The following is a 16250-nucleotide window of genomic DNA, read 5'->3' as shown; positions in this document are numbered from 1 at the left end:
GTAAATAGTTGGCCATGTTTCTGAAAATATTATGTTTTAGCTTTTTTATCTTATATGTCATACAGTGGCTCCTTTCTTGTTAAGGTTTTAATTAACTGAACAATAAAAGATTGAATAATTCAGGAATATGGCAGTGTTTGCAGAACATCAGCGACTGGCTGTTGAAGGTGGGATCGCCAAAGGCAATTGTCTCCCACCTCCAGACACTAGTGGGCCTCCTGCATTCACTATAAACGTGGATTGGGCAAGGAGAGTATGGTATCCTGAAATCCTGGGCATGAGCATCTTTTCTCCGATCAGGCTGCTCCTTCGGGAGGATCTCTAGTTGAAGCCGCAGAGCAGAGTCCTGCACTAGACCCTGCACACTCTCTGTCCACGTGTGGAGATTGAGTGGCTGTGTAAACAATATCCGAAATGCCGAATAGAGAACCTAGCTATGGAGGTAGATCACTATCTGTAATAGATGTAACCTTGAAAAAGGAAAGGATATCCTCTTTCTAGAGTCCCCTCACTCACCGGAGTTTCCTCACGGTGACATGCTTCATCATTGGGGCCATCCCAACCCGCTGCGGGTTCAGGCGTGCTGCGACTTGCGAACTACTTAGGAGTGGTGTGAGTTAAAAATACCTTATTAGTGGGCGGAATTACTTTATTCTTGCTCCTAGTAGATATATTAAAAATGGGGTGGGTCTCTAGGTCTATCCGGTGAAACAATGAGACCGGAACCCTAGTAGAGTGCCGACATGTTTCGAGCTGTACCCCTCAGCTCTTCTTCAGGACCTCACAGGGTCCAGCCCCGTGAGTACCACTCCAAAGTGTGTATAGTAATGCCTAACAATGAGCATTTAGATAAGATGAAACATATACATACGACACTTCAGTAATTCAGTCCTGTATGTTTCTTTTAGGCTGTACTAAGCCTCATGGTCAAACGAGGAAAGAAGGAGACCCGCGTAATGGTTTTGGTGCGGAAGAGCTCCCTGCCGGATACCTACTCGGCGTCCCTCGAGACCGGAAGATGACAACAGTTGAGGGTATTTGATCTTCCCCCTGAAATCTGTGATTTCATTTTAGAAGCCAGCCACCCTTACTCACAAACGATTTACATCTGCAGATGGGACAAATTTGTGGCTTGGTATGCTGCCAAATCTGTTGACTCTCTGTCTGCATTCATGTCTAAAGTCCTTTTGTTTGTCTTATCCTTTGCCCAGCGAGGCCTTGGTTTGGGCACAACTAAAGGGTGCCTTTGTGCCACTTCAGCCTTCCTCTGGTCGCCAAATCAACCCTTCCTTTGCAAGTCACCCGTTGTGACTCGTTTCATGAAAGGTTTACACCACATGTTCCCCCTACACCTTTCATCCTGCCCCAATGGAACCTAAATGTATTTTTCACCTTCCTCATGTTCGTCTTCTGAGCCCTTACAGAGTTCCCTTTAGACTGCCTACCATCAAAACAGTCTTCCTTGAGGCTATAACACCTGCTAGCAGGGTTAATGAATTGCCGGTGCTTTCGGTTCACCCCCAATACACATCCTTCTTCATGGATAAATTGGTCCATAGGACTATGCGTCCTTCTTGCCAAAAGTGGTCACACCTTTTATACATCTGGCAGAACATCACACTGCTACTTTCTTCACCCACCTCAACCTACCAAAGAAGAGGAGAAATTCCACCACCTGGATACAAAAAGAGTATTCTTCTTCATCGATCATACAAAAGATTTCCAAGTGGACGATCAACTCTTTGTAGGATTTGTGGGTGCTAAAAAAAGAAAGGCAGTACATAAGAGAACGGTCTCCAGGTGGACTGTCCTCTGCAATATTAAAATCTGCTGCTTAGTGGCAAAAAAGCAATCTCCTATGGGATGGAGAGCTCTCTGTACCAGAGCTAAACCTGTGACCACTGCGCTTGCTAGAGGAGTTCCAGTTCTGGACGTTTGTTTGGCAGCTATGTGGGCATTGCTGCACACGTTTGCCAAACACTACTGTTTTCCATGTTAGGTCTGGCATGGTAGGCATTTCGGCCGTTCGGTCCTCCAGGACTTTTTAGTGTAAACAATTCCGAGACCCACATCTGGGAAGAGATTGCTTTGGTGTCAATTCTAAGGTAAGGAATCTGGGACTAGTAGTCTCATATCAGGTGAACTAGTTGCTTACCTTTGGTAATGCTTTATCTGGTAGAGACTATCTATCTGCAGATTCCTTACCGACCCTCCCTCCTACCTGTTCTGCGAACTGTATTCTCACACCCCCAGAGTTCCTTCAGGACCTTGGCACACTGATTCTTCCACCTCAGTGTGGCTTTTTTGCTTTTGGTGCAGAAAAACAGCGATGAACTAAAGTCAGTGCACTAAGGGGGCGTCTAAATGGGCACGTCGCACATCACTTCTGGTGCGCATGATGCCACTCAAAGCCCAACAATGCCAACTATCGGCGCGTAAGGTGGCAGCTCAAAAACGTACAGATTCAGTCTGACGCCTGGGAAATTTTCTAGAGTAAGGAACCTATGGCTACATAGTCTCTACCAGATAGAGCTTTATTGAAGGTAAGAAATTTGTTCTACAGTCCCTCAAACTCTACATGCTGTTTCAGGTAGGCCGGGAGTATTTCAGTTTCTCTGTGCTCAATTTTGGTCTCACCAGTGCACCTCTGGTGTTCAAAAAGGTGAACTGCTGGTCACAGCCCATCTGCGGAGGTTGGGAATATCAGTCTTCCCATACCTCGACAACTGTCTTCTGAATGCGGGCTTGCCTCAGGCAGTAATAAACCCCCTCCAGATGATGGCGGACCTCTTGGCGTTGTTAGTTTTTTTTTTCCCATCAACATGCCAATGTCACACCTGACCCCTTCACAATGGCTCCCATTCATTAAAGCCATCCTGGACATGGTGCTCTTTCGAGTCTTCCCTCCTCCTCAACGAATCCAAGACTTTCAGGCTATTATCCTGATGTTTTAGCCTTTGACCTGGTCTCTGAAAGCGACTCATTGATGGGTTGGGTAGCTGGAGATTAAAGGACTCTGGTCTCAGGTAGATTTCCCACCCCATATCAACTTGTTGGAGTTATGGGCGATTCGCTTGGCACTAAAAACGTTTCTTCGCCCATCAGGGGGAACAGGTATAAGTTCCCATAGACAACACAACAGCCATGTGGTCCTGCAACAAACAGGTAGGAGTGGAGTTGTGAGCCCTGTCTCAGAACCCTTAGGGCACCTCCCTGATTAACCAACACCTGACAGGATCGTTAAGCGCAAGGGTGAACAAACTCAGCCGACATTGCCTAGTGGATCACGAATGGTAGTGGCCAAATGTTCAAACTTTTGGTTGTTGGAGTTCCAACACCAGTTCTCCCTTGGAGATGGCTTTTACCTGGACTGCGGTTAGGGACTCCTATATTTCTTTCCGCCCCTACCTCTTATGTCCAGAGTGCTGAAAAAGATCAAGAAAGATTGATCCCAAGTCATCCCAGTGGCTCTAGACTGGGCAAGGATAGTGTGGTACCCAGAACATCTGACATGAGCATCTGTCCTCCAGTTCAACTGCCTCTTTAGGAGGACCCGTGTTGCTGGAGCAGGGCAGGATCCTGCACCTGAGTAGAACAACCTGCACCTCCATGTGTGAAGATTTAACAGTGACACTTGATGGCTTTCGATCTTGTCCCTAAGTAGTAGGTACTATCTTGGCAGCTAGAATTTCCTCCACCAAAACTATTGACGCAGGATGCTGATTTGTGGTCTGGTGTTCCTCCAGTGACTTTCAGCCTATACAGACAAATGTATCCGACATTTTGTTGTTTTGTCATTCTTTATCTAAGCATGGCCTTGCTGTAATGACAACTGATTTGTCTTTCAGCCTTTCTACTTTTGCCCTATCAACCATTCCTTTTCAAAACCCGTTTTGTTATAAGTTTCTTAAATGGATTGATCCAAATGTTTCTGTCAACCTCTTTTGTGATACCACATTCGAACCTTAATTTGGTTGTCATCTACTTGAGCACTCTCTTTGAACACATGCGCATCTGCTGTTTATGTCTGCTAACTATGAAGATGGCGTTCTTCATGGCAATAACATATGCTCTGTGAGTGAGCGAACTTACACATTCTTCTTCCCGGACAGACTGGTCCTCCGGACAAAAGAAACTTTATTGCTTAAAGTAGTCATACCCTTCCTCATAAGGCAATCCATCACCCTACTGGCTTTCTATGTCCCACCTCACCCTTCCAAGTAGGAGAAACAGCTCTATTGCTTTGACCCTAAGAGGGCCTTCAGTTTTTAGATTGATTGGGCAAGAAACCATTGATTGAACGATTAGTTGTTTGTGGGTTTCTCTGATTCGAAGAAGGCGAATGCGGTATAAAAGTGAATCATTTAATAATGGGTTGTACTATGCATAAACATCTGTTAGAGGCTAGCCATGAAGCAGCCCCCAGAAGATTTGCGCATCCATTCCTCTAGAATGAAGGCACAGTATACTAGTCTTAGACATCTCTCTGGCTGCGACACGGGCATCTCTCCACACATTCACAAAGCTCTGTTGTCTGAACAGCCAGGTCTGGCAAGACGGGCACTTTGCCCAATCTATTCTGCAGAATTTCCTGTTCTGGGCATTCCTACAGACCCTGAACCTGGGGAGGGACTGCTTTGGCATATTTTCACAAAGTGAGGAATCTGCAGCTAGAAGTCTACTTCAGGAGAACAAGTTACTTACCTTCTGTAGCATCTTTTGTGATAGAGACTTTTTCTAACAGCAGATTCCTCACCGACCCACTCTTCTTTCCGTTGTGCAGAATGGACTCACACAGTCCACTAATAAGATCCCAAGTTAGAGATCAGCACGGTGGCGTACTCTGTTTTCTATATGCTCAGCATCCAACGACACGGATAGAGATCAGAAAGAAACTGACGTCAGCGTGTGAAGGTGGCACATATATAGTGATATTGATGTCACATGCCGGGCAATACGGACCCAACGCAGAGCTGCACAGCGCCACCTACCAGCGCACAGGGGAGTTACCATGAAAAGTATTCCGGATCCAGTCTTGCGACTGAGAAAATTCAGAGGGTGAGGAGTCTGTGGTTTGATAGACTCTACTTGTTCATTAGGACAACAGTATGTTTACAATCAAGTTAATAGAGAGAGATTTGGAAACTAGCCTGGTTTATTAATACGCAGAAATGACCATATGCCAATAGTAGTGTTGGACAATCTTAGTAGGTCACAGTACAATGTTCTGAGGCGCAAAGCAAAACCATAGAACATGTTCTTAGTCATGTGGTCCAAAGTTAGAAAACCTCTGGTATAAAGTCATAAGGTGTAGATCAGATGATTGCTACACTCTGAGGGTACACATATGATAGAGGGTCAGTTGAAATATGTTTCACTTTGGTAGATCCAAGTATAATACTAAATAGATGCTCAAGTAAATGAGGAGGATGGTGTTCAGTACATGGAATTCCAGTACCCTACATGTAACGCCCGGGCAGAGAGCTGTGCCAAAAAGGGTCTAATCAATCCTAATTCAGAAACAAATGACATATTAGCTGACCTATTGTATGTGTACCTTCACAGTGTGGTGATCATAAGCAACACATCAGGTGGGGGAAAAAGCAGAAATAGGGAAGGAACTCTGGCGAAAGAGAAATGTGGTGTGTGGGCGCTAAAGCACAGTCTAGAGAGAGCAACACAAGTGTAGGTTGGAGAGAGAAGTACAAAGGCAAGAGAGAGCGAGGTGGGAGAAAAGCTCCAGGGAGACAGATGGAAGAAGTATGCACTTACAGAATGCTTAAAAAAAGAAAAAGTAGTTCTCTAAAAGGGAGATAAACAGAAACAGGCCAATCAAAGAGATGGTAACCAGGCCATGCTCCATGGAAGGGACAAACAAGATTGACAGGCTGAAATAGGGAAAACCATCCAATAGAAAGTAAGCAAATAAAAGTGACACTAACGCCAAACTATGGCAAGCAATGGGTGGACTGCAAACTTTTGTATGTTCTTTGTAATCCCGCAATATGCTGTCTGGTAGGCTTGACCTAAAACATCCTGGCTTTGGAAATTGTATTCCAGCTCTGAACTTGAATATTCATTCTTGATTATTCAGTGGTAAGTAATGTAGGGATTTTTACTGTATTTGTACCTTCTATTTATCTGTTGCCATGATACATATGCTATTAGCTGGGCTGGTTTTAAGGCATGGCTGTTCTAGTCTATTGCCAATGCGGCACTACTGGTAAAGTGGGTGGTTGCATCCGTCAAAAGCATCACATAACGTCTCCAGTGACAAGTAAAAAGGTGTTGGTAAAATGTCATGTCATCTAAGTTTCCAAACAATCCTTATGCAAGCGCTGGCAATTGGGTATGGAAAACAATGCTGTCTCTGAAAGCATATCTGGTGATAAACACATACTTATTCATGGGTTCATTTGTAGACCTAGATGAAGATTGGTGTTGAGCGGCACAGGGTTTAGACCCTGGAAAATTGCTTTGGCCATGGAACTTTAGGTAGTGATTATCGCTGACATTCTAATTAATAAATCATTATTTGCATACGTATATTATCATGGAGGTTGCTTCAGCTGTGGCCCTTATAGTAATTTACTTTTTAAATTTTCTTTAATTAATTATTCCTCATAGTATAAATATCTTCGTTTTTTTACAAAAAAACATAAAAGCTCAAAACATTTTCACAAACGTGTACCATAAATTACTATCTTCCGCAATATCATGTAAAAAAGCCTGGGGGTGAGATAAAAACAGTTTAAGAAATGAACTAGTACTAAGGCAAATCAAATCCGCTCTAATTAACCAGTTAATGTCATATACACTAATTGATTATTCATACTTGTGAACAACTTTTTGTCCCAGATTTCATTTTTTGGGAGCGCTTAGTATCATTATTGCGTAGATCAACCTCTCAACCGTCCTCTGAAAAACTCAAATAAATACATGCCTTATTTTTTTAAACCTTTTAAAACCCGCGTTTTCAATTTGCAGCTGCTTTCCGAGGTGACAATGTGCTTTTTCGAGTGTTGCTGCAGCCCTGCACTGCAGCAGCCTGGCACGCGGCCGCACGTGATAGGCTGAGCACTTAAGTATGGATAGCTTTTCATTTAGCCTGTGCTCTGACAGCCCGTGCCCTGGATAAGTGGTGTAGGTCTGTACAGGTGAAATCTATTCTCACATGTGCCTCAGGGGTGACTGGACTGTAACAGAATTTTTCAAACCCGTTGGGCCCAACCGCAAAGCAGAGAATAAATGGCTGAAGTGCCAGACCTCGACAGAAAAATCAATGCCTGGTTATACAGACATGACAGACCAGGCCTGCAATTCTCCTCACAAAAGTCGGTGCATTTAGCGCACTTGAGGTTAAAAGGACCTTGCGCCCCTGGGCTTGTGTGTATTGTATTAACTTCTCTTTTTAAGTGCACCTGTTTTTTTTTTTTTCTGTGTTCTTTGTGCAGGAAATTTACATGCAGCCTCTGTGACAGATGTTTTACCGAGAAGTGGGCTCTGAACAACCACATGAAGCTGCACACCGGAGAGAAGCCGTATAAGTGCACGTGGCCTACCTGCCATTACTCATTCCTCACGGCCTCGGCCATGAAAGACCACTACCGGACACACACAGGTCAGTTGTAAACACGCGTCTCCTCCGCCTTCATGCTAGGCCATGATGCTTCAATTAAGTCAATGTAACCTACTATTTCAATGTACTTTCTCTTTCCTTGCTTTTTCCTCGCCGCATTTCAAGGGCCACAGAGCTGCTGGTTAAAATTCCAGTATGGACTGAAAGAAGTCACTTTGTCCACATTAACCTTTTTTGTAATGTCCAAAGAACCGAACTTGTGTGCTCTGTTATCGAACGTTTTGACCTTGTACACTTGTGATTTCTGCCCTCAAAACCAGTTCATCCCTCATTTTTCGTTTTTACATATGGTAAGTAGACATTAATTTCACGGACAATAGACCTAAATATTTAATGAGAAATGCTCTTTTGTCACACGTTTCCCATTCTGCTCAGTGGTTTGGCTGCTACACTTTAAGTCCTCCTAACCTCCGCGTTCACAGTAGTGGCATATTAACAGTATTGTTCAAAATCGTGCCAAGCAGGACAACAGTAATTGCCAAACTGAATTAGAATATATGATGCTTGGCCTCGTGCCTCCCTCTTTGCATAATGCCTAGCCAGTACTCAGTACTCTCAGATGTTGATTCTCCCTCATTATTACCATTTCAGCAGATATATATGTATGTGTATGTATATGTGTGTATATATATATATATTCACTGAAAAAACCATAGGTTATAGACCATATATAGTTAGGAATTAGCATTTACAAAACCTTGAAAATTCACTGAAAAAACCATAGGTTATAGACCATATATAGTTAGGAATTAGCATTTACAAAACCTTATTTTACTCACACAAAACCATTGAAATTCCATATATAGTTAGTTGCACTAACTATATATCGCGCACCCGCAATCCACTGCTGATGATGTCACATATTACATCATTCATGACATGGTCAGTGACATCACTGATGACATCACTGATGACATCTCAAATGACATCACTGATGACATCACTGATGACATCATCCAGTGACTGTGTGTTTCTGTAAAGTTTAAATATGTTTTACATATTGAAGAATGAGTAGATGTATAAGTGTCTGGACGAAGGATTTAGTAGGTGCATGACTGAATGTATGAGTGAGTGATTAAATGTGTCTCACTGAGTGCATGGGTTAGTGACTAAACTGTCTTAATTTGTGCATCATTATGTCTGTTGTTCTGTAAACTGCTGCATGTGTTGATCAGTAGCTATATGATTAACTATATGGGTTATTGATTGATTGTCCAAGTATTTGTATGGGAGACTGAGTGTGTGTGTGGCTGGCTGGGAGGTGTGTGACTCTGTGCAGATCAATGTGTACTTGTATCAATGATTGTATAAGAAAGTAAGTATGTGTTAGTATATGTTTGAAAATGTAAGGTGCTCTATGTTTAACTGTATAGACAAGAAAATGGAAGTGTGATTGATTCTTTACAGGACTGACTAGGTGTGTGAGTAACTCCATGGATGAGTGGCAGAGTGTGAGTGTCTGTATAGGTGTATGAGTGCATATGATAGTGTTGTAAACATGAGTGATTGTATGTATGAATGATTGTATGGGTGAATGAGTGAATGTGTGTGTAGACGTAGGAATCAGTGAGTGCGTATGTAGTAACTAGTATTGGTGTGTCAATGGTTTCAAAAATTATACTCTGTATTTAACACTGGGTGAAACAGAGGTTATATTAAAATGTGAGGAGATGCATTGTATTGTCACATGAATGATATCATCAGTGATGTGGTCATTGATGTCAAATGAGATGTCATCAGTGATGTCATTTGAGATGTCATCAGTGATGTCATCAGTGATGTCACTGACCATGTCATGAATGATGTAATATGTGACATCATCAGCAGTGGATTGCGGGTGCGCGATATATAGTTAGTGCAACTAACTATATATGGAATTTCAATGGTTTTGTGTGAGTAAAATAAGGTTTTTTAAATGCTAATTCCTAACTATATATGGTCTATAACCTATGGTTTTTTCAGTGAATTTGCAAGGTTTTATAAATGCTAATTCCTAACTATATATGGTCTATAACCTATGGTTTTTTCAGTGAATTTCAATGGTTTTTTAATAGCAAATATCATAAGCTGTCGAATGTCAAGTACGTGGTAAGTGAAAACATTTTCGTGTTTATGCACACTGATCTGCTTTGAATGGTGCCCCCCCCCCCTCATTTCTATTAGGAGTACTCTCTCTTTGCAGATAGTGAAAGGTAGTTAACGCAGGCCTTTACCCCCGTTGTAATACGTCGTGCCTGCTTCTCTCTCCATTTGATTGATTGTTATCCAAGTATTTACTGTTTTAGAATTGGTTCTCTTTGGTTCATTCTCTATTTACAAACAAACACAGAGTCGCAATACTCTGTTTAGTCTTTGCAGATAACGAAAAATCGTGTAAAAAAAAAAAAAGAAAAGGAATCGAGCAAAATCAGTAGGCCACTAATGGGATCTCTTTTTGACCTCGCTAAAATAGAAACATTAGGAACAATCCCTCATGACAAATACAAAACTAGTGAGATGAACTGAACTCCACACAATGATGGCTGCAAAACAGCTCGGCTCCGCCACCCACCCCGCCCAAAATAACGATAAAGAGCGGCTGCCATGATTGGTTGCGGAATGGCCACGGCGGAGCTACGAAATGGTGCTGCTCTCATGCTAAACCCAGCTTCAGTCTGAAACATCCAGAAACACTGTAGACTACCAATTCGATCAGTTCCGGTAGCGCCCCAATGTAACCCGGTAGAGAAGAACTAGCCCTCCCCTCTTTGACTGATGGTTCTTGTTGCCTGTCCCTTCTGTTGTCATTTAACAGAACTATTTAGCCTGCTGAAAGGGGTTGTGTTCCGACCGCTGGTTGGTGGAGACATTTTGACTATATTCTGGACCTGCGTTGTCGCGTAATGCGTCATATGACGCGCCGCGTTAGCGCATCCGGAAGTCATCCGGGGCGCGCAGCGCGTAACGTAAGCATAACAAGTCATGTGACTTGTTAAAACTTTTCATTGGTTCATTTTACTTTTCTTATTCTAATGATGAAAGGCTTGGTCATATGACCTAAAAATTACGCTTTTTATTACTTCCGAACATTATTTTTTCTTAAATATATGTTATAATGTTCCAGGCTAATGTACTTTCCCGGAAAATTTACAACTGTCCTGCAAGTAAAATATATTCTTTTTTCGAGAAAAAGAGCGTTTCTTCGTCCCATGACGGAGCCGTTGAGCAAAAGAGGGTCGACCTGCTGTCTTAGTCGCCGATACGCCTGAATATGAGATTCTTATCGATCACTTTATGTTGCAGGAGTAGAAAACACAACAGCCCTTGACCATTTATCTTTACTGCGTTCCTTCGTATTATACCTTTTACCCTTCATGTAATTGGTCTGCTTTATTTCACTTGCCTTTTAATGATTCTAAAACAGTGACTATTATTAAAAACTTTACCAATGTATATACTACTACCATGTTTTCTTTTAAAAACCTTTATTGTGAAAATTTCATTATACAAATACGAGCCTATAACCACGTGGGCCGGCCACGGAGCAAACTGTAATCGTATATGATGAGTAGACATTTACACTGTAGAGGAACGTAACGGGCGGGCCATTAGGTTGCAAGAACTAAGGTGTCTAACAGTTACGGAATCGGTGGACGTACATTTTATAATTAAAATACGACAGGGCCAGTTACAATAAAATTATCTAGATATACATTTGCGGGCAAGTACCATGGGTGACGTTAATTCGAACTTTCAATAGTACAGTAATCAATAACACATCAGAACTTAATATCAATAGGGATGTCGAAATATTCAATCAATTCTCGTCCCCGCCCGCCATGTGCTTCAAAACTGCATACGTATCTCGTGATTTCAAGGTTCTGCAACCAGTACACAACAAGGAGTTACGAGTCCCATTTATTCCGGCGCCATTTTGGGCGAGGACGGGCAGGTCCAGGATATAGTCAAAATGTCTCTACCAACCATCGACTATGATGATGTTCATATGCTGTATTTATTAGAGTAACACTCATCTGTCCACATGAAATTAATTTGCCACAATCTAAACATGTCATTTTAATCTTTCCAAAGTTCTTCTAAATATTTGGGACCGTTTCCCTTGCCTCTGATGCTGTCAGTGCCACTTCTTTGATGAATGTACTAGCAGGTCAGGGGTTCTCCTCCAAATCTCTCTTTTATGCAGCACTATAATTAATTGGTGCCACCTCTCCATATGACGATGCATGGTATAGTTACCATAACTATATTTTTTTTCGGTTCCTCTGGAGAGTTCATCGTGGCAGATGAAGCGTGTAACGTACCGGGCATTTACCTTTTTTTGCATGTACAGGAAAGGAAAAAAAAATCGAGCGTCCGAGTTCTAAGGTGTCCCAGGGCCATTTTAGTGGACCAGGCCCAAATCCAAAGAACAGGCCGCCATTTTGAGAGTCCTGTTGCAGCTGCCTGTCGCTGTAGCATCAAGAGCAGCCGAAACTCAGCTGAATGGCAACTGAAACGGTAAAGGGGCGCCCCACTACAGCAGACGAGCCTCCACCTAGGAAGGCCCGTTCACGCCGCCTCCCCCCCCCCCTTTCAGGCACCCCACGCCGTTATTAGGAGCAGTATTGTAGGATGGCCACACCAGTGCGGCAACTTGCTAGACATCACCTCGGTGGTAACCGAATCTCAGCGCCTTGTGGTGTCTTCTATTCAGAAAACATTGTTGTGCTGCCTTCGACCTATTCGCCGCAAGTGCGCACGCAACTCAGCTGCATAGCTTGCTAGACACCACCTCGGTGCTAACCGAATCTCAGCGCCTTGTGGTGTCTTCTATTCCAAAAATATTGTTGCGCTGCCTTTGGCCCCATTGGCACATCGGTCCGCTACTGACGCCATCTCACAGGCTAATGGGGCGCCCCACGCCGAATTTCAGCATTGTAGGATGACCACACCAGTACAGCAACTTGCTAGACATCACCTCGGTGCCATCCGGATCTCGGCGCCCCACTGCAGATGAAGTGCCTCTCAACTATGAAACCACCACGGTGACATCCGGATCTTGGCGCCTTGTGCTGGTTCCGGCCTATTCACACATCGGTCCGCTACTGACGCCACCTCACAGGCCAACGGGGCGCCCCACGCCGAGTTTCAGCATTGTAGGATGGCCACACCAGTACAGCAACTTGCTAGACATCACCTCGGTGCCATCCGGATCTTGGCATCTCAGCGCCTTGTGGTATCTTCCATACAGAAAATATTGTTGCGCTGCCTTTGGCCCCATTCGCACATCGGTCCGCTACTGACACCATCTCACAGGCCAACAGGGCGCCCCACGCCGACTTTTACCATTGTAGGATGGCCACACCAGTGCCACAACTTGCTAGACACCACCTCGGTGCCATCCGGATCTTGGCATCTCAGCGCCTTGTGGTGTCTTCTAGTCAGAAAATATTGTTGCGCTGCCTTTGGCCCCATTCGCACATCGGTCCGCTACTGACGCCATCTCACAGGCCAACGGGGCGCCCCACGCCGACTTTCAACATTGTAGGATGGCCACACCAGTGCGGCAACTTACTAGACACCACCTCGGTGCCATCCGGATCTTGGCGCGTTGTGCTGCCTTCGGCCTATTCGCACATCGGTCCGCTACTGACGCAAACTCACAGGCCAACGGGGCACCCCACGCCGACTTTCAGCATTGTAGGATGGCCACACCAGTGCTGCAACTTGCTGGACACCACCTCGGTGCCATCCGGATCTTGGCGCGTTGTGTTGCCTTCGGCCTATTCGCACATCGGTCCGCTACTGACGCCGCCTCACGTGCCAACGTATTTTCTCCGCATTTTATACCCTATGCCGCATAACAGGTCATGTGACTTGTTTATAAAACTTTTCATTGGTTCATTTTACTTTTGGTTTCCTAATGATGGAAGGCTTGATCATATGACCTAAAAATAACACTTTTCATTGGATGAAAACTTTTTTTTTCCCCAAACGATGAAAGCCCCACCTTGTTTCTGGATGTTTTAGACTGAAGCTGGCGTCAGCATGAGAGCACCACCATCTCGTAGCTCCGTCGTGGTCATTCCGCGAGCAATCATGGCAGCCGCTCCCCAACGGAAACCTGCAGGAGTCGGGGGCCCCCAAGACTTTTGTAGAATCTTCAAGGCGGAGGGGACGCTTTCTAGAATGGGGTCCAAGACCTAGCAGACAAGCATCCGATTTCCAAGGTGTCCCAGGGCCATTTCAGTGGACCAGGCCCAAAAAGGAAACAGCCTGCCGCCATTTTGAGAGTCCTGTGACAGCCGCCTATCGCTGCACCGCAAGAGTGGGCGCAACTCAGCTGAATTGCGGCTTTTGACACAGTGGACCAAAAGCGGACGGAATGGCAACTGAAACGGTAAAGGGGCGCCCCACTACAACAGACGAGACTCCACCTGGAGAGGCCCGTTCACGCCGCCTCCCCCGGGGCGCCCCACGCCGTTATTCGGAGCAGCATTGTAGGATACCAAAACCAGTGCGGCAACTTACTGGACATCACCTTGGTGCCATCGTTCTGCTGCCTTGGAACTATTCGCACAACAGTTTGCTACTGATGACCCACCCCCCGCGACGCCCCACGCCAGAAATCTGGACGTTGTGCTGCGTTGGGACTATTCGCACAGCCGACCGCTACTTCGTTGTTTTTCCCTAAAAATGTTTATATGTTATTACTGTTTTTGTTTTCTTGTATATATTTATAAGTTATTAAAGTTTTATAATCTTACTACTTTGTTGGAGTGCTATATATTTTTAATGTGACACATAATTGTAAAAACTTTGATGTACAAAGAGTCATCCCTGGAATCTTCCGCTTCAGGCTCGGTCCCCTCCCCAATCACAATACAGGATGGTTTTCAGATAATAGGAACGCGTCTGCTGTGACGGATCTCATCGAGTGTGGGCCTTGATCTACTATAACTCCTTTGAAGAGGGGTGATTCTTTACAGCTGGGGCCATAAACTACATCTGCAGGGCTAGCTGATACCCTAGGACCGGCCTGGACAATCGGACACAGAGGAAAAGGAGTGTCAGAGGGTGCGGAAGTGAATAGGGCGAAAGGGAGGTGTCGGGCGGGCACAGGGTGTGATTCTCAGGGAAGAGCAGCGCAGATGGGGGGTGGTTTATTACCCATGCATAAGACAGAGAGCGGGGGTGACCACTGCCTGGGGGAGATGCTTGCGAGGGTGGGGAGCCATGCTAAGGATCGACAGCGTGCACAGAGTGGGTCTGGTCAAGGCATCTAAAATGACTGCCGTGCACGACAAAAGTGTGGCATTTGAAAAAAGGCAAGATGGCGCAGACAATGTTTTTCAACACTTCCTGATTTCCTTCGAATCGAACGTTAACAGACGTTGGGGCATATTACCAAAGTTAAGCGATATTTATCCCTAACGATGCTTAGCAACGATTTTTTTACCGCTAAGCATCGTCAGAAATTATCGCAGATAAACCTTGCTATTATCAAGGTTTATCGCAAATACGATAAAAAACGATCGCAATGCATTAATATCGCTGAAAACTCAGCGATATTCATGCATTACCGAGCTAATGCTCTTAGCCATGTTACCCACCTCCCATTGGATAACATGGCTAAGAACTGCTCAGGGCAGGTGCTAGCTTTTGGAGATATTCGCGCTTATCGCGAATATTTCCAAAAGTTGATAATAGGAGATAGCGATGTTAGCGACTGTTTCCAGTCGCTAACATCTTGGCATGCCCACTTTGCATGTCATTAGTGATAAATATCACTCACATGCAAAGTGGGGCCCAAGATGGTCGCTATCTCCTACTAGCCGTCGCTAACTGGTGTTACCAACAGCTAGGTAATACAGATATAATTTTATCTCCGCGAAGCGGAGCGCTGTTACAGATATATATCTTCTTTTTGAACGTTAATTTCTCAAAATCCACTGAAGCACATATATTGAGACCTAGCAAAGGCACATCGAGCTACCAGTCCCTACAATTTTGCCAAGTTTCGTGCAAATCCATTCAGCCGTTCGATTATTATTATTATTTTTTTTTTTGCCCCGCGGGGCCCTTTTAAAACCTCCACATCAGACCTAAGAGGTCAAGGAGGATCTACTATGCCCCCTTATGGTCATTTTCCCCTTCGCTTTGGCCTCCTCTTGTCTCTCGATCCTACCGAGAGACAAGATGGCGGCCGCTACGGACTGTTTGCAATGTTTACAGACGCCGGAGAACCAATCAGCTTCGCAAACCTCCGTTACGCGAAGCGGAGCGCTGTTACAGATATATATCTTTTTTTTAACGTTAATTTCTCAAAATCCACTGGAGCACATATATTGAGACCTAGCAAAGGCACATCGGGCTACCAGTCCCTAATATTTTACCAAGTTTCGTGCAAATCCATTCAGCCGTTCGATTATTATTATTATTTTTTTTTGCCCCGCGGGGCCCTTTTAAAACCTCCACATCAAACCTAGGGGGTCAGCGAGGATATACTATGCCCCCTTATGGTCATTTGCCCCTTCGCTTTGGCCTCCTCTTGTCTCTCGATCCTACCGAGAGACAAGATGGCGGCCGCTACGGACTGTTTGGAATGTTCACAGACGCCGGAGAACCAATC

The 16250-nt window shown here is 44.5% G+C and overlaps 1 protein-coding gene across 2 annotated transcripts in view; it reads left to right on the top strand.

Moving 5' to 3' along the window:
• ZNF407 (zinc finger protein 407) overlaps positions 1-16250 on the top strand; it is a 1826025-nt gene that overhangs the window by 1056255 nt on the left and 753520 nt on the right. For both annotated transcript variants that reach the window (XM_078687829.1, XM_078687830.1), the window contains exon 6: positions 7455-7621. In XM_078687829.1, coding sequence (XP_078543955.1) covers positions 7455-7621 — 167 coding nt within the window. The remainder of the gene's footprint in view (positions 1-7454; positions 7622-16250) is intronic.

Source organism: Lissotriton helveticus, chromosome 4_1, assembly GCF_964261635.1.
Source record: "Lissotriton helveticus chromosome 4_1, aLisHel1.1, whole genome shotgun sequence".
Classification (NCBI taxonomy): Eukaryota; Metazoa; Chordata; class Amphibia; order Caudata; family Salamandridae; genus Lissotriton; species Lissotriton helveticus.
The sequence above is the reverse complement of the archived record's forward strand: the minus strand, read 5'-3'. Positions and strand labels throughout refer to the sequence as shown.